Below are 23,672 nucleotides of genomic sequence, written 5' to 3'. Positions count from 1 at the left end.
TTGTCACAACTGGGCTAATGTCCAGTCATATGGTCAAGTGCCACAAAGAGGGGCATAAGCAAATTACAATTGGCCCAGAACAGAGCAGCACAGCTGGCCCTTAGATGTACACGGAGCGCCAGCATGTCAATCTCTCCTGGCTATGGGTGGAGGAGAGATTGACTGCATCACTGCTTGTCTTTGTGAGAGGTATTGACATGTTGAAATCACTGAGCTGTCTGTTTAAGTGACTAGCGCACAGCTCAGACACCCATACATACCCCACAAGACATGCCACCAGAGGTCTCTTCACAGTCCCCAAGTCCAGAACAGACTACGGGAAATGCACTGTACTACATACCCGAGTCATGGCTACATGGAACTCTATTCCACATCATGTAACTCAGTCAAGCCGTAAAATCTGATTTTTTTTAAACAATAAAACTACACCTTATAGAACAGCGTGGACTGTGAAGAGACACACACAGGCACACACACAGCATTCGCAAACACATGCTAACATGCACTCTACACACATACAATTTAATATTGTTATTTTGCTGTATTATTGATTTTGTATTGTAGATATAGTTTGTAATAAGAGTAGTGTGTAACAATGTGTTGTTTTATGTATTGTTTTATTGTATGTAATTGTGATTGGACCCCAGGAAGAGTAGCTTCTGCCTTGGCAGCAGCTAATGGGGATCCAGAATAAAATACAAAAAATATCCTGATTTGCAGGAAAATTCTCATCAACAAAAGATCCAACATCTGTATGCAGCCTGCGGGTCTACTCAGTATTTCTCCAGTGGATTTATCTGTCAAGCACCTCTGAAGAAGTAATCTGTGACCATTAACATATCTGTAGTGTTGACGAAAAGAGGCAGACAGATATTATGTATCTCCTGGTCTTTGACAGTATGGATTCACTACAACAGGAGATGAGGCAGAGCAGACATGACCTTTTCCCATTTACAACTGGGTTACTCTTGACAACTCAGGGATACCATCGTAGAGATACATACTACATACACTTGCCGCTCTGTGCAAATATATACCATTGCAAACACACATGAAACCAGGCAGAGGCTTAGAGCAAAGATACTAAGGTACACATAGATATCCCACTCTATGCTCAGACCCGATATTATAGTGGAGACAGATGGCACGCTTGCTGCCGAAACAGATTATAAAGGAGAGCTAGACGCCACACCTGCAGCTCAGAGCAGGGTCCGTTTTTTAAGGCTAAATTAATTGTTAGAACCTTCGTAGGAGAATCGTTAAATGGTTTATCCGCCGATAACTTCAGAAAAAGTTAATCTCTCGGTGTGGACAGATTCACGTGTAAATGGGAAGTGACATCTTTCGCGAGAATTTTACTTCTGGGTAACTGAGATTAGAAAGAAATGTACTACAATACAAAGTTGCCAATGTCTTTGCAATTGATACAAACAAGCAACATAGAAAAATATGCTTCAAATGAAAACTGCGATGACTGCATTAAAATATAAACAGTAGGCTATATATTGAAATTACATTTAACATTTACATTTTAGTCATTTAGCAGACGCTTTTATCCAGAGCGATTTACAGGAGCAATTAGGGTTAAGTGCCTTGCTCAATATATTTCATGAGTGTAGTCTACAATGTGCGCAATGAGATGCCAAATTGGTGATTTGGTGCATTTTTATTGAGTAAGCATTAGAATAAGCCTCCTCAATATTTGCAGCCATGGGTGGTAATATCTTTCTAGTAGCTGATCCGTCGTCAGTATTGTGAAATAATGATAATGTTATTAAGGTAAGTTTTGAATGGAGAAAGCTCACCCGAGAGTAGCGCTCCCTTTCTTTCGATCCTATCAGTATCGACACATGCTTAAACGACACACTTAGCAACGGTTCGCTCTGCTTGATGTTTTGGGAAAAACATGTTACATCTTCGCCTGTTGTAGGAAAGATGAATCGTTAAAACAGTCGTAAACCTAAATTACATCACTATCGGTAAACCGGGCCCAGGTGTATTGTGTGGGTCTGAGCTGATTATTATTATGATTTTTTACAGCAGATGAGGGATAGATAACTGTCGTGTTTAAGATCTATGGACTCCAGCTCAGAGGCACTAGTCATTGCTTCCAAGATGGACCAGGAAAACAGGCACAGCGTGAGCACTCCAGTCAGATAACGATGCTCAGCGGGCCTCATGGAGCTGCTAATCCAATGTAGTCGCAGCATACGAGTCCCCGACACAGATTCCTTCCCTGAGATCTCTCAATGATTCACACCAAATGTTGTTTTGAGAAGATAGCTATTTTCTGTTTTCTTCCCTGTCATACTGTGTTTACCTAGGCATGTCAAAGGAGAAGTTTTCTTTTTTTACACCCAAACCCGTGTAAATGGTATATTATAGAAGGGTCCAGACAATTTGTTTGTGATTTCACGTGTTTTAGAGACACTTACCATAAACAGCAAATCACTTCCTCATCCTTGATGTGTAGTATGGGTGCCCCGAAAAAAGCTAGAAAAACACCAAATACAGTGCATTCGGAAAGTATTCAGACCCCTTGACTTTTTCCACATTTTGTTACGTTACAGCCTTATTCTAAAATTGATTACATTGTTTTTTCTCTCATCTATCTACAAACAATATCCCATAATGACAAAGCGAAAACAGGTTTTTAGAAATGTATGCAAATGTATTAAATATAAAAAAACTGAAATATCACATTTACATTAGTATTCAGATCCTTTACTCAGTACTTTGTTGAAGCACCCTTTGGCAGCGATTACAGCCTCGAGTCTTCTTGGGTATGACGCTACAAGCTTGGCACACCTGTATTTGGGGAGTTCCTCCCATTCTTCTCTGCAGATCCTCTCAAGCTCTGTCAGGTAGGATGGGGAGCGTCGCTGCACAGCTATTTTCAGGTTTCTCCAGAGATGTTCGATCGGGTTCAAGTCCGGGCTCTGGCTGGGCCACTCAAGGACATTCAGAGACTTGTCCCGAAGCCACTCCTGCGTTGTCTTGGCTGTGTGCTTAGGGTCGTTGTCTGGTTGGAAGGTGAACCTACGCCCCAGTCTGAGGTCCTGAGCACTCTGGAGCAGGTTTTCATCAAGGATCTCTCTGTACTTTGATCCGTTCATCTTTCCCTCAATCCTGACTAGTCTCCCAGTCCCTGCCACTGAAAAACATCCCCACAGCATGATGCTGCCACCACCATGCTTCACCGTAGGGATGATTCCAGGTTTCCTCCAGACTTGACACTTGGCATTCAGGCCAAAGAGGTCGATCTTGGTTTCATCAGACCAGAGAATCTTGTTTCTCATGGTCTGAGAGTTCTTTAGGTGCCTTTTGGCAAACTCCAAGCTGGCTGTCATGTGCATTTTACTGAGGAGTGGCTTCTGTCTGGTCACTTTACCATAAAGGCCTGATTGGTGGAGTGCTGCAGAGATGGTTGTCCTTCTGGAAGGTTCTCCCATCTCCACAGAGAATCTCTGGAGCTCTGTCAGAGTGACCATCGGGTTCTTGGTCACCTCCCTGACCACGGCCCTTCTCCTCGATTGCTCAGTTTGGCCGGGCTGTCAGCTCTAGGAAGAGTCTTGGTGGTTACAAACTTCTTCCATTTAAGAATGATGGAGGCCACTGTGTTCTTTGGGACCTTCAATGCTGCAGAAATGTTTTGGTACCCTTCCCCAGATCTGTGCCTCGATACAATCCTGTCTCGGAGCTCGATGGACAATTCCTTCGACCTCATGGCTTGGTTTTTGCTCTGACATGCACTGTCAACTGTGGGACCTTATATAGACAGGTGTGTGCCTTTCCAAATCATGTCCAATCAATTGGATTTACCACAGGTGGAGTCCAATCAAATTGTAGAAACATCTAAACATCTGAATACTTATGTAAATATGGTATTTCTGTTTTTTTAATTTTTTATACATTTGCTCAAATTTGCAAAAACCTGTTTTCGCTTTGTCATTATGGGGTACTTTGTGAAGATTGATGAGAACAATTTTTTATATCCATTTTAGAATAAGGCTGTAACATAACAAAATGTGGAAAAAGTCAAGGGGTCTGAATACTTTCCGAATGCACTGTACATCATTTTAGAAACAGCAAAGCTCTCAGTATAGTGATGCAGGTCTTTAACCCTCCCGTTGTCCTAGGGTCAAAATGACCCGCCACTGTGTTGAACCAACTTTATTTAATTTTTATATTTTTTGGATCATTTGTGAGAAGGAGGCAGTCTCACTGCCTCCTTCTCACAAATGATCCCAAAAATGTAAAAATTAAATAAAGTTGGTTCAACACAGTGGCGGGTCATTTTGACCCTAGGACAACGGGAGGGTTAAATGTCATACACATGAAATTGTGTCATTCCTAACTTTATCCGCAACGTTATATTCCCATTTTTGCGACTCGAGCGATACCGCTCAGTCCAATTTACAGGTAGGCTTAACTGCCAAAATAAAGTTAACACTTGAGTAAATGAGGGATACAAAGTATATTGAAAGCATGGGGTCCTTCCACACAGGAAGTTCCAGACACTTGTAGAATCTATGCCAAGGCGCATTGAAGTTGCTCTGGCGGCTCGTGGTGGCCCAACGCCCTATTAAGATGCTATATGTTGCTATATATTTTTGCAGTTACCTGTAGCAGCAGGCTATACGGAAAATGGAACCGCTTGAGAAGGCTCGAGTCGCAAAAACGGGAACATAACATTGCGGATAAATGTTTGCAATGACACAACTTCATGTGTACAACATCTAAAGACCTGCATCACTATACTGAGAGCTTTGCCGTTTCTAAAAGGAGGATTTGGGGTGTTTTCTTTTAGATGTTGTTCATGTTTTTTCAGGGCACCCATAATACACAATGAGGATGAGGAAGTGATTTGCAGTTTGGGTTAAGTTTCTCTAAAACATGTGAAATCACAAAATGGACCCTTCTATAACATGCCATTTACATCTGCAAACACACACACGCCAACTCACACAGTGCTGTCATGATTGTCGCTGCACCTCCCCCCCCCCCCCCCCCCCCCCCCCCATGTGAAATCACACAATTGTTTGGATGGACCCTTCTATAACATGCCAGGCTCTGGGCTGTGGAGAGGAGCGACAGGGGGGTTGACATCGATCCACCCGCAATTTGCCAACCAGACTCCTCACTTCGCACTCCCACTCTGAGAAGGGAGGCAGTAGAAGCTATTTCTGGCTGGGTAGTTTCAGCTATAGAATGACATTTATCATCCTAGCTGCTATCTATCACTGCAGCTGCAATGGACGTATTAATCTAGGTAGATAGGGCATACACTAATCCACTAAACCTCATATTGTTCGCACATTAAATCTTGATCATCTATTGGCAAAAACAACACCTTTCATGCACAGCACAACAGCAAAATGTAATTGATATGCAGTTGATTTATTTTTTGTTTCATACTGTTATTGTGTTGAGTACCTACAAAAGGTCTGCAGTAACTCCAAACGTGCCATTTTTTAATAGCAGAATGGAGTAATGGTTTTGACTTGCCCTGTCACCCTGTTCGATTGAATAATGTTCCCTAGTGTTGTTTATTTATTGGTATCCCTCTTAAAACGTATTTCAGGCTACTCAGTCTGTTGAGTAGATTGCTATCCTTTTTGTCCAAGGCCTAGTCTTTAGTCCTTAATATATCAGAGTCTGTGCTTTTCCATACCAATTTCTTTCCCCATCTCTCGACAGGTCTCTTCATTATTGCTCTTCCTCTCTGACTTTCAGCTCATAACCTCTCTGTTGTTTGGCTTACACACATTGATCTGTGTGACTCTGGAGCAAATGTAACTTCTCAAGGCTGGGTCTTTCTGGGTTTCTACAACGGAGTGTGCGTCTGACTTCATGCATGGATGCGTGTCTTAGTGTGTAAAAACGTATGCGTGAGTACATGTACATCCATCTGTGTGTGTGTGTGTGTGTGTGTATTTGTACATGTAGGTAGGCAACATTATTGAAATTCCCCACATCCCAACCCCAAAGAGCTTGTCGTTCATCATCAGCCCTCTTTCTCACACACTATCTCTCTCGCTCTTGCTCTCTCTCTCTTTCTCTCTCTCTCTCTCTATGTCTCTCTCTCTCTCGCGCTCTCTCTCTCTCTCTCTCTCTCTCTCTCTCTCTCTCTCTCTCTCTCTCTCTCTCTCTCTCTCTCTCTCTCTCTCTCTCTCTCTCTCTCTCTCTCTCTCTCTTCTCTCTCTCTTTCTCTCTCTCTTTCTCTCTCTCCTTCACTATCAGCTCACTGACTCATTATCAGCCAAAGTCATCTGCTCTCAGAAGACACACAGTCTCATGGCAGAGACTGAGTCCAATAGAGTAGAATATAATATTCCTCCTATGATATGTCTGTCCCCTGGTATGCAGCTGCACCGTGTCAAGAACTGACATTACCCCAACACCCATTACTATAATTGGCACCGTTGTACCCCCTGATCTGCCATCCTGCTATGCCATCTCAGGTGAGCTGTGCATGTCAGAATGTGCCACAGTTCCTGTTGGAAAGAGAGATGTGATGGCATACAGCTCTGACAGTGCCGTCCATTGGCCCTCTAGACAGATTATTCATAATTCCAGGTTTGTGGGGGTGGATGTGACCTACACCTAACCTTTCCTGTCCTGCATAGGAAGTCCGTGAGAAGCCATCCTTGTGTCATAGTTGTCTTATGCCCTTGTCCCTTAGTGAACCTACTGTTTCTGAGTAGATACTGCAGTGCTCTCTGTAACATTGACAAAACTCATATTTCAGTAGCTATACATCTAATTGCTACAGTACATATGCTATTAATCAAAATCTCTATGTGAAATACATTTAAAGATATATTTAATGCAGCAGTATAATGATTATTCACTGGAACATGAATTACAAGGGAAGTTTCTGCGTAGAATGTAAATTCGTAATACAAGGAAGCATCGTTCCCAGACGTTTCATATTATTGTTTCCAAGAAGCTTAATTAAGTGTATGTATATGTATACAATTCTACAATATCATATAGTCCTAATAGCAAAAGATTCAGCGAAACTCTTCTGTGAAATGTTGCAAGAAACTAATTTAAATCCATTCCAAACTACGGTCGCTGTCCATGGTGCTGATTCGGTCGTTCTGCCGACGCCAACCTTCCTAGAACTGAGAAAAGCAATGTAAAGGAATTCATGCTTTCAATTCAAGTTAGTGCTGTTTCGCTGACCAATCACTACGTCAATTGGTTTTCTGACATATTGCTTCTAATATTAAACCAGCAGGGAAGTTATACTATTCCAGGTAATTGGACAAAAACAGTAACTGCGCCAGTAAAAAGAAACAACCGTTTCAACAGTCGGTTGATAGAAAACAACATGTTTCTCCACACTGAATGTAGCCTAGCCTATGCATTAGTAAAGCAGATATAATAAAATACGACCTACGTTACATCACTGCATGTATTGCCTTTCTCACACACATAAAATGTGACGGACTATCTGCTTCTCTTTTTGACACATTTCATCATACGGCTGCATCTGATCTTATAGGACCGCAATAAGCCAAGTGACAGAATTTCATGACAATGCAGATTGGTTCATGATTTAGGTTACAGGGGTTGCCTCTCAGCCAAGAAAGGTGCTGCTTATAATAGGGAAAAAATAGTGACAGCAATTCTGAATCAGCTGAATCTATTTGCTTTTTGTAGCAGTTTATTGATTAGTATTTGCATATAGCGAGGCTCAACAAATCTGATTGCAACTGCCAAACGAATCGCGTTCATTGCTCTGCGGGATTCAGGCTATAGAGCATATCTTACCTCTTACACAAATATGGTAAGAAACAATGAATTGGAAAATCTGAATAAGTTCAGTTGAATTGCTTTTTTTTAATTATTGTTGGTCTTTCATCAAATTCAACTTGTTTTTATTTTCTTCACATGGGCTACTTAAACACTGTTCTCAGTTCATGTCGATATTTCTTTGTCAAGCTTTTAGTCATTGCATTAACCACTCATAGGGAATAATTTAATGGCAACAAATATTTACATAATCAACAATATGAAAATGTAGCCTTCTACCACCATGCACTGCAAACACAATTTAAGGAGGAAACATAAATCCTTACCATGGATGAAACGCGTTTGATTCAGATCCATTTGGCATATGTTTTTTCTGATATAAAAGCCAGACTTTAGTCTCTGTAATATTCCCCAGATATTGTGGTATCGTCGAGCCTCTCTCCCCCTCCCCCACTTCCCCCGTATCTCTCCAGCGACCACTAGTTTAGAAGACGCGGAGCGTCGCAGCGGGGGTGGGGAGTGGGTCGCGTGGTGGGAGTGAATAGAAACGCGGTGGATATGTTGCGCGCAGGCGATGCGCTATAATGATCCCTGCGCTTGACAGACGGAGAAAGAAACCAGAGAGAGAGCGAGACTGTTGTTCACTCAAACAGTAGCCTATACACTGTCTTTGGTGTCTTGTAGCCTCTTATAAGAAATGTCAACAAAGGATAGGCTATATTTATACCTGATTGAGCTGCAAGTATGGACCCAATATTGTCTGTTCTGTGCTTATGACACTATGCCTCTCCTGTAACCTCAAGGGAAAATAAAGAATTTATACAGGGCTCAATGGCTTGGTTGGCATAGATTTTGCTACACCCGCAATAACATCTGCTAAATATGTGTATGTGACCAATAACATTTGATTTGATTTAGATTTATATAGGCTAATTCTGTAGTCCTCTATGTCTTTACGCACCTCTGCAGTAAGGTGTTTTGCACCTCTGCAGTAAGCACACCACTTGTGATCACAGCTAAAACTAATCTGCACCAGGGCCCCATCTTGTTGCCATATGAGTTCCTGATTATTTAAGGTCATAAGAGTTCAGTCATTGCAAATTTGCAGAGGAAGGAGGTGGCCCACCTATCCTTGGTGGTAGCCCATAATTAGTCACCTGCTTTATAGATTAGATATGGTTTCAATGCAAAGTCAGATGTATACAACAGGTAGGCATGCCTAACGGTGAATGTGAGAGCGTTGTGAGCATATAGCCTAATACACACAATTGAAGAAGTAGCCTAACTTTGTTTCACAAGTCTGGTCTCACTTGGTGTTATAAATAGTATATTAAACTGAAACACACATTAAAGTTTTATCTGAAAAAGATAAGGGTAGGCCATCTCAAAAGCTCAAAATAAATAAGAAGCTTGCATTACTAAAGATGGAGAGGAGGAAATACTTGTACTCCCCGAGTGCATAAAATACTTATTCAGCGACTGTTGCTATTATGGAACACAGTTGCTATGGCAACTGATTTGCTGGATTCCTACAGAAACGTTCCCACGGTGACACACTCACAGAGGCAGGCACGCACATATCCATGCACGCAAGCTCACAGACACACGCTGCATGCAGGCAGGCATACAGATACAGACACACAGACAGACTGACACACATGCACACACACACACACACACACACACACACACACACAGCTGTAAGGTTCCATCAGAGTGATTGTGCTCCTATCCACTGAACCCCCAGATGGGAGGGGAATCATAACCAAGTGCTTTGAGATGGTAGATGGCTTAGGGTGACTTGGTCAAAGGCTTATTTATCCTCCTCAAATAGATAGAAACAAGAACAACGATTAAGAATCAACTTCACCAGGATGTGGTAATAGCCAGACCAAGACAAACCACCTTTACAATGTCAGCAAAATTAAGTATTTTCAGCCATTGCATGCCAACCCAGCTCCCACACCAGGAAGCAAATGTAGCTTCTGTATGTTGTATCACACTCACTCCCCTTGGAGGTTCCTACTTGGTGGCTCAAACCTTAATTCTCATTGGATTATTTAATTTTAGCCAATTTAGCCTTGACATTCAGTTTTAATCTACGCTCATCTAAATTAAAGTATAGTACAGCACACACACACACACACACACACACACACACACACACACACACACACACACACACTCACTTACACAGACAGGTATTGATCTCTCAGATGGCCAAAAAAAGTATGTGACCATCTTTTGGGGGAGATACTGTATCTCTTTTCAGAGGTTCTGGAACGTCTTCAACTCCAATACAGCAGGGGGCAGTGTAGGGCAGGCTAGTCGACCCCATATCACCAGAGTTCCGCAAGATGTAAACAACATAGTGAGTTGTAAACAATAACGTCGCCCGCGGATTTGTAAACCAGCTAGCTTGATCATGTTTTTATTTTTTTTCTATTTGAAGATTAGTAGCTATGGTTCAGAAGGTGGGAGGTCGTGAATAAGTTGATATGGTTAGTTAGTAAGCGCGTTGTCTGGGTGAACGATATTTTGTCATGAGAAATCTGACAGCTCTAGCTAACGTTTGCTAACGTCGTTATCTAGCTAACTAGCTAGTAGGCGCTAGTTATTTTCTAGCAAGTTCTTACTAGCTACAGCTGTAATGTAGCTACTGTACAACCAAGTTATCTAAGCAAACAAGTTAATATCACTGAAGTCACTAGAAGGTAAGGTGGAACAAGACTTAGCAAGCCGCACACAACTAGATAGGTAGCTAGCTGGTAGCTGTTAAAGGTGCAATCTGCGTTTCAAACAACAACAAAGCAGGACCCCGCCATTCAGAGATTGAGTGTTTAATATTCACATGTACAGGGTTGCAGATGTGATTGCAGAGTACAGTGAAAATCTTCCTCCAACATGCAGGACTAAGTGAAATAAAATAATGAAAATGGTAATAAAAAACAACAACAATATTAATAGAAATAGCAATATATACATCATGACTGTAGCAGTGATGAATAAATAAATATCCATATGGGTGGAGGCAGACTAAAGACTGTTGATGGGTGGGGGGTGATGACCATAGGGGGAGCAGCATGACCATTGAGGGGGTGTGTGGACCAAGTGAAATAAAAACAATCAAAATTATAATCAATAAAAAAAATCTATAATATACATATTAACAACTGCGTCAGTGATACATGCTGTTGGGGTGGGGGCAGAGTAAAAGTCTGTTGGGGGGTGGGGGGTAAGTGACCATTGAATTGGGGGGGGGGGGGGGGGGGTAGCTGACTAGTGGTGGTTAGAAACTATTTGCCAGTCTTCCAGTTTTTGCCATGATGCTCCTGTACTGCCCGTGTCTGAGTGATTGAAGCGGGGAGAACAGGGCATGGCTTGGGTGGCTGGGGTCCCTGATGGTCTTCTTGGCCTTCCTGCGACACCTGGCGTTGATTTGGGACGCTGCTGGAGGATGGTGGCCTGGGTACCAGAGAGCCCTATCTCTGCCCAAAATCTGTCCACTTAAGCAAATCCTTAATTATTAAGCAGGTGAGGAGTTTCTGAATGGGGGGGAAATGAGAGAGTGTAGAATTTAGTCAAGATAAATATGAATTGCTATTTTGATACATGAGGCTTGTTTAATCTAAAATAAGTTTTGTAATGTTTAGGTTGTTACGAGTGTACTGATAAAAGTGTGACGCACTTCTCTGTTGAAATTCGAGACGGACTATGCATATTCATGAGGCTAGCATAGCATCTCACTCTCCATTGAATACAGGTGGTTGATGTCAACACCCCTCATCGAATATATTCAAAAAATTATTCAAATAACAAGATGTATCCACCAATCCAAAGAGAGGAATAGGCGGGAGTTGACAGCCCACCATTCCACTCTGTGGACAACGAATCCCATTGTTAGGGTGGAGACAAGCATCTCGTCATTATATCCATATCACTGGCTATATTCCACTCCTTAAAAGTGCTAGAGTTGCAGACTGGTACCCAGACTAGGAGGATGGGGCTGGAAAAATGTAACCACTCTCGAATTCATAGACCGAGCTATGGATGCATGGACTGACCATCTATGAGACAAAAACGATAGTTTTAACCATGTTTTCTGTTTTGAGTCTACACAGTGTTTGTTTACAAACAATGGAGTAAAAAAGCTTATAATTTGGATTGCGATGGGGTATGACAGTTGAACTTAGCTCAGGAGGCATTTATAAGTTACATTCTTCAAGAATCAATGGGTATATATCACTAATTTAACAGTCCGAAATAGATGTAGCAATCACAGATTGCCTCTTTAACGCCCCTCACACCTCTCTGATTCAGAGGGGTTGGGTTAAATGCAGAAGACACATTTCAGTTGAATGCATTCAGTTGTGCAACTGACTGTCACACCCTGGCCTTAGTTATCTTTGTTTTCATTAATATTTTAGTTAGGTCAGGGTGTGACATGGTGAAGTATGTGTTTTGGTTTGTCTAGGGGTTTGTAGGTTATTGGGGTATGTCTTGTCTAGGTGTTTGTATGTTGATGGCTGCCTGGATTGGTTCTCAATTGGAGACAGCTGTGGTTTATTGTCTCTAATTGGGAGCCATATTTAAGGCAGCCATGGGCATCATGTGTTTGTGGGTAATTGTCTATGTTGAACGTTTGTTGCTTGTCAGTGCACTTACGTAATTTAGCTTCACGGTCGTTTGTTGTTTTGTTAGTTTTGGATAGTGTTCGGTTTCGTGTTTTTCTCTCTTCCATAATAAAGAGATGTATTTTGCAAACGCTGCGCCTTGGTCTCCTGTTCTAGACGATCGTGACAGAATTACCCACCACCAAAGGACCAAGCAGCGTGTCCGGGAGCAAAGAGACTGGACATGGGAGGAGGCGCCTGGTAAGGAGATCGAGAGGCTGGCGATGGCCCAGGTGGGCAAATCGTGGTCCTGGGAGGACATGCTCGGGGGCAAGGGACCTTGGGGGAAGATCAAGGCCCTGGCGAGAGAGGAGCAACGGCGTCAGCAGGGTCATCGTTGGAAGGACGTGAGGCAACCCCAAAAAGTTTTGGGGGGGGGCACATGGCTTGGGCGGCTGGGCAGCAGGAGGCTGCCACAGGGAGATGTGGAGAGAAGGCTACCGGATTACGGGAGCCATTGGCGAATAGAGGGAGGGAAGCAGTTGAGGCACGGCGTAAGAGACTGAGGTGTGTTACCAGTCCGGTCCGGCCCGTTCCTGATCCCCGGTTAAGGCCAGTGGTGTGTGTTCCCAGTACGGACCGGCCTGTTCCTACTCCACGCATCAAGCCCACGGTGTGCGTCGCCAGTCCAGCCCGACCTGTTCCTGCTCCACGTACCAGACCCACGGTGTGCGTCGCCAGTCCAGCCCGGCCGGTTCCTGCTCCACGTACTAAGCCTACGGTGTACGTCGCCAGCCCGACCCGGCCTGTTCCTGCCACTCGCACCAAACCTACGGTGCGCGTCGCCAGCCCGGTCCGGCCTGTTCCTGCCACCCGCACCAAGTCTACGGTGCGCGTCGCCAGCCCGACCCGGCCTGTTCCTGCCACTCGCACCAAACCTACGGTGCGCGTCGCCAGCCCGGTCCGGCCTGTTCCTGCTCCCCGCACTAGCCCTGAGATGCGTGTCCTCAGCCCGGGACCACCAGTTCCGGCACCACGCACTAGGCCTTATGTGCGTCCCCAGGGTCCAGCATGCCCTGTTCCTTCTCCCCGCACTAGACCTGAGATGCGTGTCCTCAGCCCGGTACCTCCAGTTCCGGCACCACGCACTAGGCCTTATGTGCGTCTCGGCCGGCCAGAGTCTGCCGTCTGCCTAACGGCGCCTGCACTGCCCGTCTGCCCAACGCCGTCTGAACTGTCCGTCTGCCAAGCGTTGCATGCACTGCCCGTCTGTACTGAGCCTGCGAAGCCGCCCGTCTGCCATGAGCCTTCAGAGCCGTCCGCCAGACCGGAGCCGCTAAAGCCTTCCGCCAGACAGGAGCCGCTAGAGCCTTCCGCCAGACAGGATCAGCCAGAGCCTTCCGCCAGACAGGATCAGCCAGAGCCTTCCGCCAGACAGGATCAGCCAGAGCCTTCCGCCAGCCAGCCAGATCCGTCAGCCAGCCATGAGCAGCCAGATCCGTCAGCCAGCCATGAGCAGCCAGATCCGTCAGCCAGCCATGAGCAGCCAGATCCTTCAGCCAGCCATGAGCAGCCAGATCCGTCAGCCAGCCATGAGCAGCCAGATCCGTCAGCCAGCCATGAGCAGCCAGATCCGTCAGCCAGCCATGAGCAGCCAGATCCGTCAGCCAGCCATGAGCCGTCCAGCCAGGATCCGCCAGAGCCGTCCAGCCAGGATCCGCCAGAGCCGTCCAGCCAGGATCCGCCAGAGCCGTCCAGCCGGGATCCGCCAGAGCCGTCCAGTCGGGATCCGCCAGAGCCGTCCAGCCAGGATCCGCCAGCCAGCCAGGATCCGCCAGAGCCAGCCAGCCAGGATCCGCCATTCAGTCCGGTGCTGCCCCTTAGTCCGGTGCTGACCCTTAGGCCGGTGCTGCCCCTTAGCCCGGTGCTGCCCCTTATCCTGGTGCTGCCCCTTATCCTGGTGCTGCTCCTTATCCTGGTGCTGCCCCTTATCCTGGTGCTGCCCCTTAGTCCGGTGTTGCCCCTTAGTCCGGTGCTGCCTCTTAGTCCGGTGCTGCCCCTTAGTCCGGTGCTTCCTCTTAGTCCGGTGCTGCCCCTTAATCCAGTGGGGTTAAGTTGGAGGGTGGTCATTTGGAGGAGGCTACGAAAGCGGGAAGTGACTATGGTGGGGTGGGGACCACGACCAGTGCCAGAGCCGCCACCGTGGACAGACGCCCACCCAGACCCTCCCCTAGACTTTATGCAGGTGCGCCCGGAGTTCGCACCTTAAGGTGGGGTTATGTCACACCCTGGCCTTAGTTATCTTTGTTTTCATTAATATTTTAGTTAGGTCAGGGTGTGACATGGTGAAGTATGTGTTTTGGTTTGTCTAGGGGTTTGTAGGTTATTGGGGTATGTCTTGTCTAGGTGTTTGTATGTTGATGGCTGCCTGGATTGGTTCTCAATTGGAGACAGCTGTGGTTTATTGTCTCTAATTGGGAGCCATATTTAAGGCAGCCATGGGCATCATGTGTTTGTGGGTAATTGTCTATGTTGAACGTTTGTTGCTTGTCAGTGCACTTACGTAATTTAGCTTCACGGTCGTTTGTTGTTTTGTTAGTTTTGGATAGTGTTCGGTTTCGTGTTTTTCTCTCTTCCATAATAAAGAGATGTATTTTGCAAACGCTGCGCCTTGGTCTCCTGTTCTAGACGATCGTGACACTGACTTGGTATCCCCTTTCCTCTTTCCGTAACGCATTAGCCATTGCTCCGCTTCACAAAGTTTTTTTGTCCTTTGGTTGTGTTGTAGCTATACCTGTTCTTGTTTAGCCCTGGCTATGTGACCTCTCTGTTATTCCCTGTTCGTTAGCTAGAGCTAATAGGGTTAGGGTTATTGTTATATTACAGTGAACAGCAATATAGGTGATCATAAATGGGCCAGGAGTAAAAGTAAGCTTTCATAGCTTTACACAAATTGTTTGGGAAAATAGAAGTGCTATTACTCACTGCCTTTCACTCTTTTAGTGCCCATTGCGTTCTCCCTCCCTTGACAGATTTACCTGTGAACCCCCCCCCACTGTGAGCTCGCTCCATGGCTGGCCTGGGCCGCGGCCGAGGTCGTGGCAAGGGGTACATGAGCTTCAGTATCGAGGCAGTCGGTATTGGGAAAGGGGAGAACCTGCCCCCTTCAATTCTCCAGCCTACACCTCTGTTCCCTGTGAGTAAGGGGTGATGTGACTGACCCTGTAGGTGTCTCTCTTCATTTTGGATTCACCTAATTGTTGTCAAATATTTGTTTTATTTAGAGGCTATTCTCTTTGTCTAAGCAACATCCAGGGCTGACACATTTTTTGTTTAAACGTGTTGAGGCCGTAGGATATGTGTTTGGTTGGGAGCAAAGAAGAGCATGCTCTATTGGGAAAGCATGCATTGAGCATTTTCTTGTCGTTTTTAGGACTAGCCTAATATGTGTAATGTTTTTTGTGCACATGTAGCCCATGGAACACAAGCCTGTCCCCTTGGTGATGGGAGAGGAAGCAGAGTACATGTTGGCACTGAAGCAGGAGTTCAGGGGAGCCATGAAGATCCTACCATTTTATGTCCTTCCAGCCGTCTCCAAGAAAGGTACCTAAGCCTGGGAAGACACGCTTCTGTGTGTTAGCGATTAAAATAGTAATTACAGACATATAAACGTACCACAAATTAGACAGTCAATGTCTTGTCACTGTCAGCAGCTCCCAATGGTGTTATTTTATTAAAATTATACAAGGTGATACAAGGTTTAGTTGACATGACCTAAATCAGGGGTTGAAATATTGTTCAATTATTCAATCAAGCATTTAATTATGCTTCGATAAGAACATTTGGGAGCAGCAAACAATGAGCAGACATCCAATCAAATCCAGTTTTATTTGTCACATGCCGAATACAACAGGTATAGACCTTAACGTGAAATGCTTACTTACAAGCCCTTAACCAACAATGCAGTTCAAGAAATAGAGTTAAGAAAATATTATCTAAATAAACTAAAGTAAAAAATACAATAAAAGTAACACTAAGATTACATAATAATAACGAGGCTATATACAGGGGGTACCGGTACCGAGTCAATGTGCAGGGATACAGGTTAGTTGAGGTCATTTGTACATGTAGGAAGGGGTAAAGTGACTATGCATAGATAATAAACAGTGAGTAGCAGACTTTATTTTCAAAGACGTGTTTGTTCTTGTACCATGTTTAAGAAATAAATGAGCTTCTTGTCTGACTTCCAGATGTGGAGCGGTATTCTGATAAATACCAGAACAGTGAGCTGTCAGACAACACCATTGAGTGGAATCCAGGTGGGTCAGCTGCATCATACCTCCAGTTCAAAAAATGTTACTGAAAGGAGATAGAAACTGCGGAACACATATCAGAAGGAGTGCATTGTATGATCTGATTACCAGCATAACACTGTTAAACAGGGATTAATAGAATCAATGATCTAATCCTGAAGCAGCATGAAATCACTCGCCACACCGTCCCAGAGATGTCAGCCACAATGGAGTGTGAACAGTCCTGATTGAAATTGTCAGTTGACCCAAAGCGTGTCAAATGGGAGAAATTGAGCTGTCGCTCACAATTAGGGTCTGCTGAATAGCGGCTGATTGGGAAAACAACATGAGGTTTTAGTCCCTCAGCTTTACCGGATGTGAACCAACATTCCATCATTTTGACAAGGTCATTGCTGTATAAAAACAGTATTGTATCACCTGTGTGTCTGCTGATTGATTTTGTTTGATTTGAATTTTGTTTTATAACGTCAGACTGGAAAAGGCTACCCAAAGAGCTTCGAATCCATGTCAAGAAGCCCCTTAAAGAGAGTAAGTGGATGATACAGTGTTGTTTTATACCTCACATTGACTGACTGGACATTTCTGTGAGTTATACAGATTCACTATGAAAGCCCACCCACCATGTGATCACAGAAGGCTATTGTAATAATATAAAAATAATAAAGAATCCATTCATTTTGCAGTTCTGTTTAGTTTGTTTCCTGTGGGACTTGTTGACATGTACGTTGCTGGCGAATGACCAGTCTCTTTCATAGCATATTGCTCCCACATGCTTTTTTCCTTCCTATTGGCTGGGCAGAGTGCCGAAGAGAGAGGTGTCTTCAGAAGAACACTGTGTCTGACTGCTTGTGTCTCTGGAGACATGAATGCATCAATTTGCCCTTCAGCTTTGAACAGAAGGATACGATAAAGTCACTGCTAGTTACTGACAATGACAATACTGCCTGATTTATACAGAAATGATCTGCCCTTTTCTATTACGGGCTAAATATAGCTTTTGGTTGAATGGCCTTTTAAATGAAAGGAAAGGAGGGGGAATAGATAGAGGGAGTTGGTTTTCCCTAATGATTTACTTTTGTCCCTTTTCCTCTGTTACAGACACCTCTCTTAGTGTGGAGACACCAGTGGACCCCAAACCCAGCAAAAAGACCCGGGTGGACAAAGAGGAGATCATCCATAAACTAGAGGTGGGAATAGTATGCACTCAGTCAGTACATCAGACACAAACTCCATAGTCTGCGTTCTATTGACCTTTTTACCGCATCTATAGGCATGTAACACTACTCAATCTCGGCACACTAGATGAAGGGAATGGTTCTTGCTCTTAAACCTCAAACTTAATGTAAGCCTGGTGTATTATTTTACCATCAATGTTCTCTTTCTTTTAGTTTCTTTTGTATTCATTTGTGTCATCTTTCAGACATTGGAGAAGAAAGAGGAGGAAGTGACCTCAGATGAAGAGGAAGGGGAGAAGAAGAAGCAGGAGGAAGAGCAGCAAGATGGGGAGGAGGAGTATGATGAAGAGGAGTTTGAAGAGGTAAGCATCTGTAGCCAATGTTAAATGGCTAGCTAGTAAGCGGTGTGTGCTCGTAGCGTTCAATCGGTGACGTCACCCACTCTGAGAACTGAAGTACTTGTTTCCATTGCGCCGCAGTGACAGGTAACGATGCTTCATGGGTGACAGTTGTTGATGCGTTCAGATGGTCCCTAGTTCGAGCCCAGGTTAGGGCAAGGAGAGGGACGGCCGCAAAACTGTTACACATCCAAGCTCTTTCTTACTTTTTTCATCTGGTCCCATTCCCCCCACAACCTCAGTGAGAGAATATCACTTTGACTTGAATCCTTACTAGAGACAATTTTCCCCATACATTTTCCATTGACACCAATGCAGATTTAACAGAAAGTTAGCGTTGCAAACACATTTCACAAGGTCGAATGAGCTCATACGTAGCTATTTTTCCCTCTCTGAATGTGTTCCCTCAGGAGACAGACTATATCATGTCGTACTTTGACAATGGAGAGGAGTTCGGAGGGGACAGTGATGACAACATGGATGAGGCCATTTACTGATACTTTGAAAAACAACAATGACAGAGCATTGAGCATGCCTAGGACCCAAGAGTCCTGGGAAAATATATGTGACACTCCAGAACTGAGAGACCCTCCAAAGCTGAGAGAATGTGCTGTTTTTCTTAGGTCCATTTTCTTGTATACATGGCCTGAAATGATCTTAACTCGACACATGAATCTTCAAAATAACCCAGGATCCATTCAGTTCCTGACTTAACAAGAATCTCAACAGAAGAAGAAGGTTGCACAGTTCAAACCTGCAATAGTTTTAAATGGCTCTTAAGTGTGGTGGTGTTATGGAGAGAGAAGTATGTCCTTCTTAAGCCAACATTTTTCTCCTAACACCAACCTTTCCCCATCATAGAGTCTGCACAAGTATAATTTCTTAGAGGGTTTTTATCCATTTATAGAAATGCTAAAGAACTTTGAAGATTTAAGACACCCATTTTAATGTTATGTTGTTGTTTTATGTAGTTTGTATGTAGTTTTAAAAAGTTATGTTTTGTAAAACTTTTATATCCATGTTATATCCCAATGTTCTCTGCTAAGTTTGTTATGAAAGAAGATTTTACTTAACTCGAAATTCTGAAACAATAAATGGCAGCTAATTTGTAAACCAGGCAGTTTTATTTTCTATGCTACACAAACCGTTTTGGTACTAGAAGCTGTACTAGTTCACCAGATGCCGCATGATAATGCTTATTTCACACCAATAGGTGGCGTAGTGCTGAAGGTTGAAGCAGCACTCACAAAGTTATCAGCAAAATGCCATGCTCAGTCAATACACATGTTTACATAACAACTGATCTTTTCTGACCTTGATTTTATATTTTCTGACCGATATTTGCTGACCAGTAATCAAAGCTGACCTATGATAATCAAAGCTTGTATATGTACAGTGAGCACATTCTCTGTCCTGAGTTTCTATTTATATACTTATAGTACACAAAATATATACATTACATTCCCCCACCCTGGTGTTCCAATATATATACACTGTTCTTTTATTCAGGAATGGCAGGTGGCCAGAGACAGATGCATGTGATAGATTGTTATGGTATGAGAAAGCTTTGGATTTCATGTCAGCAGGCTTGGAAAGTGTCTGCAGCAAGAGAGTACCTTGCTAATCTGATTGGTTTAGACACATTTCCATGTATCACTGTGCGGGGTGATGCACTAAGAGGTAGAAGGTACTAAATGCAGTAGGCTGTAAATGCTATAAAAAAGGGTGCTGTTTATTAATTCAATACAAAGTCATTAAGAAGTGAAGAGGACATACACAAACAAATACTTTCATCTAGACATCCAAAACAAATACGAGGAAACTCCCTCGTGGCCAATCCTGAGGGAATGAGGAATATGCCCTCACATACTGTGTGCGTGTGAACTGCAGTATTGCTAAGGTTTGTGCTAATCCTGCTGTTTCTAAGGTTGCACGTTAAAGCCTCAGCTATCCTTACTGTAAGTGTACTGTAGCTATACACTCACCAGCCATCTAGTACCTGTTCGGACCCCCTTTGCCTCCAGAACAGCCTAAATTATTCAGGGAATTCTACAAGATGTCGGAAACATTCCCCAGGGATGTTGGTCCATGCTGATGTGATGGCATCATGCAGTTGCTGCAGATTGGACGGCGGTACATTCATTCTGCGAACAGCCCGTTACAAAACAAACATGCTCTATTGGGTTGAGGTCTGGGGACTGTGCAGGCCACTCAAGTAAACTGAACTCGCTGTTATGTTCCAGGCAATGTTTTAATACTCCTCAATTGTCCAGTGTTGGTGATCGCGTGCCCATTGGAATCGCTTCTTCTTGTTTTTAGCTCTGGAACCCGGTGTGGTCTAATGTTGCAATAGCCCATCCGTGACGAGGATTGACAAGATGCGTTCTGCACACAACTGTTGTACTGTGCCGTTATTTGTCTGTGGCCCGCCTGTTAGCTTGCACGATTATTGCCATTCTCCTTCGACCTCTCTCATCAACGAGTTGTTTTCGCCGACAGGACTGCCTCTGACTGGATGTTTTTTGTTTGTCATACCATTCTCGGTAAACCCTAGACACTGTTGTGGTGAAAAGCCCAGGAGTGCGGCCGTTTCAGAGATACTGGGTCTGGCGCGCCTGGCACCGACGATCATACCACACTGAAAGTGGCTTAGGTCACTCGTTTTGCCCATTCTAAATTCAATCGAAACAGTAACTGAATGCCTCAATGCATGTCTGCCTGCTTTATGTAACAGGCCATGGCCACGTGATTCACTGTCTGTAGGAGTGATCCATTTTCGTGAACAGGGTGTATATCTTAGCATGTGCTTTGTAAGTCTATCTTAAACTTTATTGATCTGGGTGGCTATACTTGGAGTTTGGGGTAGATACTTCTTTGCTGTGCTACTGTTAGTTGTTCGATTGTTAGATGTACAGATTTACACAGATAATCTCAAACAGTTGGGTTGTATATAATTTCATGGGGGCATGGAAATGTTGTGCTTCTGAGGTTGATGGCATCTGTGGCTTTTTGTTTTGTAAATAATTAGTATGGCGTCTCCCTGCTGGAGAGAAGCCTAAAGCCTGAAGCACATTGTCGTCCCTGTGCAGTAAGTCTCACACACACACACTATGATTCTGTGTACTGTACTCAGCTTTCTAAAAAATCAAATGTCTGTTTTCAGACCGGTTACTGCACTCTATCTTAAGCTTTGGACAGTCATGAACTTGCTTCACTCTGCCTGAACTGAGGCTCAATGTGCAGTAAGAGTATTATTCCTCTTTCATGCCTCCCAATTTGTCAGCACAATCACATTTAGGGTTTAATGCCTTCACTGTAAATCTGCTGAACCCTGGACATCATCCATGTGTCAATGCTTCAGGCGGGGCCTCGTCTCCCTATTTGACCTTTACCATTACACGGCAGGACCAGGTGGTGGGCTCTTCAAGTGGCTTCCTGCCACTGTCCTCAACAAACATCTGCAATCTGTCTATCAATGCCACCTGCCTCTCGCATGGCATATGCTATCTTATAGTCATTTCAGGTACTCCTCTATGAATAGTGTACATCACTATATATGCCTTCTCTCTAATGTGTTCATTTCACAACTGATAATGTTCATATCAAGTTTGTTACACAGAAGCTTAGGTCCCCTGTCTCTTGCTCAGTGTCAATATCAAGGCATTGAAATAAGAAAGGTATTCCAATGGCATTTGCATGAAACTACATTGGCACAATTTACTTATGAAGTTTGATTTATTATGATTATTCAAGTCAAATGTTTTGTGTCTAAGGTGCAACTCTAGAATGTTGAGCCCAGGCAAGGTGTAATCTGATCTGCTGTTGAATATCTCACTCACCCAATCCTGCCTATCCCATAGAGGGGCAAAATGATAAGTGATGTGTGGCAACTGTACTGCCAGTCCTCCAAGGAGCTGGGACTAATATAATCCTTCTCTACAGGAGTACTCATTCAGAAGCACAAATCAATATGATTGTGACCTAGGCAAGCTGTCTATCCAATGAAAGATAATTGAGAGTTGTGTTGGTGGATTCCCATCTGAGCAAAGGATATGTAATCAGTCTCCTTATCTATCAAACCGTTTATGTTTTGGGTCATGCCATTTGGCCTTTAGCATGCATCTAGTATCTTATGATTCAAGTTCTTGAAATCTGACGGGAGCAACTTGGTAAATGACAGTCATGATACCCTATTCAAAGAGGCCTTTGTCCTGCTTCCTCAAAAGGGTTTGGGACATGTTGTAGCCTACTTGACTGGGCTCAAGGACTCAGCACTCGGCAGCAACTGTGCGATCACTCTGCCATAGGAGTTGGTTCTGAGGAAGGACTGTTGCTTTGATGTGAAGGCTGAAGGATGCTTCTGATGAAAGCGCTATTGTAACAGCACAATGCCATTCAGACAGGGGTGTTCAGATCAAGTTATGGCTTGAATGGGTTTACGTCACTAACGGCTGAGGGAGGGCTATTTGAGGATCCTTACAAAAAACATCCCAAGTACCAAATAGGTCAACAGAAATGGAGAGCAGGAGTGTGAAGTAAAACCAAATGATGGTTACAGCAACCCCTGTTGTCAAAGCTACTTACTTCTGAGAGGTCTGCCTGGAATAGATAGTCTGTAGAATTCATTCCAAGAAACCAAGCTGAGGCTAAGTACTGTGGAAGATTACTCACTGCCACTGAACATGGGCTGAAACCAGAGCTGATGAGAGGGAGAGTCCAGGGAAGAGGGGGGATAAAAAAGTGACTATATAAATGCATCTGGTGTGGTTGACAGTGCCCTTGACTTTTAGACACTTATTAGGACCTTCCAGAAGCCATTTCAAAGGTTCTCTGTGGCATATTTTTTTTAACCTGTCCATAGTATCATCATGAGACAAGTCAAACTAGATGATAGGTGATGCCTAGTCCATTTAACATATTCCCTGGCTAGTATCATCCTTTTTCGAATCCAAGCAAATGTTTCTTTACTAAGAAGAAAAAAGTCACTACAACTTTTTAAAACTCAGAGCTGATTACAATAGACAGATGGGTTTGACAATGTCCCACAAAAGTTGTTCTCAACCCTGAGGCGAAAAGCTGTGTGTTGTCATTATCGTAGGTCAGATAGCTAGCAACTATGACTAGAAGCTGCTGTGCAGTGAATGTAGATGGCTTGTTTCAGCTAGTTGTATTTTCTTCTTGATACCATCTCTGGGTTTACGTGTTTTGATGCTTGTCACGTCAATGCAAAAATGGCTAGGGTTAGCTAGCTAACCATCATCTGTAACAATGTATTTGAAAGACAAACGTGCTCTATTGTGCAAATTTATTTTTGTTTTAATAATAAATAATAATAATATGCCATTTAGCAGACGCTTTTATCCAAAGCGACTTACAGTCATTTTCAATAAACATTTGCAGGCGAAATAT

At 43.8% G+C, this 23,672-nt stretch overlaps 1 protein-coding gene across 3 annotated transcripts; it reads left to right on the top strand.

Moving 5' to 3' along the window:
* The first annotated feature begins 10,108 nt into the window (after positions 1–10,108).
* LOC311139145 (DNA-directed RNA polymerase III subunit RPC7-like) lies at positions 10,109–19,373 on the top strand. 3 transcript variants are annotated; one of them, XM_084174034.1, is made up of 8 exons: positions 10,109–10,478; positions 15,410–15,573; positions 15,851–15,980; positions 16,628–16,696; positions 17,162–17,218; positions 17,789–17,877; positions 18,111–18,227; positions 18,674–19,373. In XM_084174034.1, exons 2-8 carry the CDS (start codon positions 15,448–15,450, stop codon positions 18,758–18,760), a joined length of 675 nt encoding a protein of 224 aa, XP_084030160.1. In that variant the 5' UTR covers positions 10,109–10,478; positions 15,410–15,447; the 3' UTR covers positions 18,761–19,373. The 3 variants fall into 3 exon arrangements, with proteins under 3 accessions (XP_084030160.1, XP_084030162.1, XP_084030161.1); XM_084174036.1 differs by having other exon boundaries at positions 10,110–10,265; XM_084174035.1 differs by having other exon boundaries at positions 10,130–10,702.
* Positions 19,374–23,672: the final 4,299 nt, after the last annotated feature.

Source organism: Coregonus lavaretus (genome assembly GCF_964263955.1).
Source record: "Coregonus lavaretus genome assembly, chromosome: 13".
Lineage (NCBI taxonomy): Eukaryota > Metazoa > Chordata > Actinopteri > Salmoniformes > Salmonidae > Coregonus > Coregonus lavaretus.
Note: the sequence above shows the minus strand (reverse complement) of the source record. Positions and strands in the feature narration are given on the sequence as shown.

Excerpts from the sequence above, each read along its gene's own strand:
- LOC311139145 (XM_084174034.1), top strand. The coding sequence starts at position 15,448 with ATGGCTGGCCTGGGCCGCGGCCGAGGTCGTGGCAAGGGGTACATGAGC. Across the intron at positions 15,981-16,627 it reads TCCAGCCGTCTCCAAGAAAG|ATGTGGAGCGGTATTCTGAT; the intron begins GTACCTAAGCCT and ends TCTGACTTCCAG. Across the intron at positions 16,697-17,161 it reads CACCATTGAGTGGAATCCAG|ACTGGAAAAGGCTACCCAAA; the intron begins GTGGGTCAGCTG and ends TTATAACGTCAG.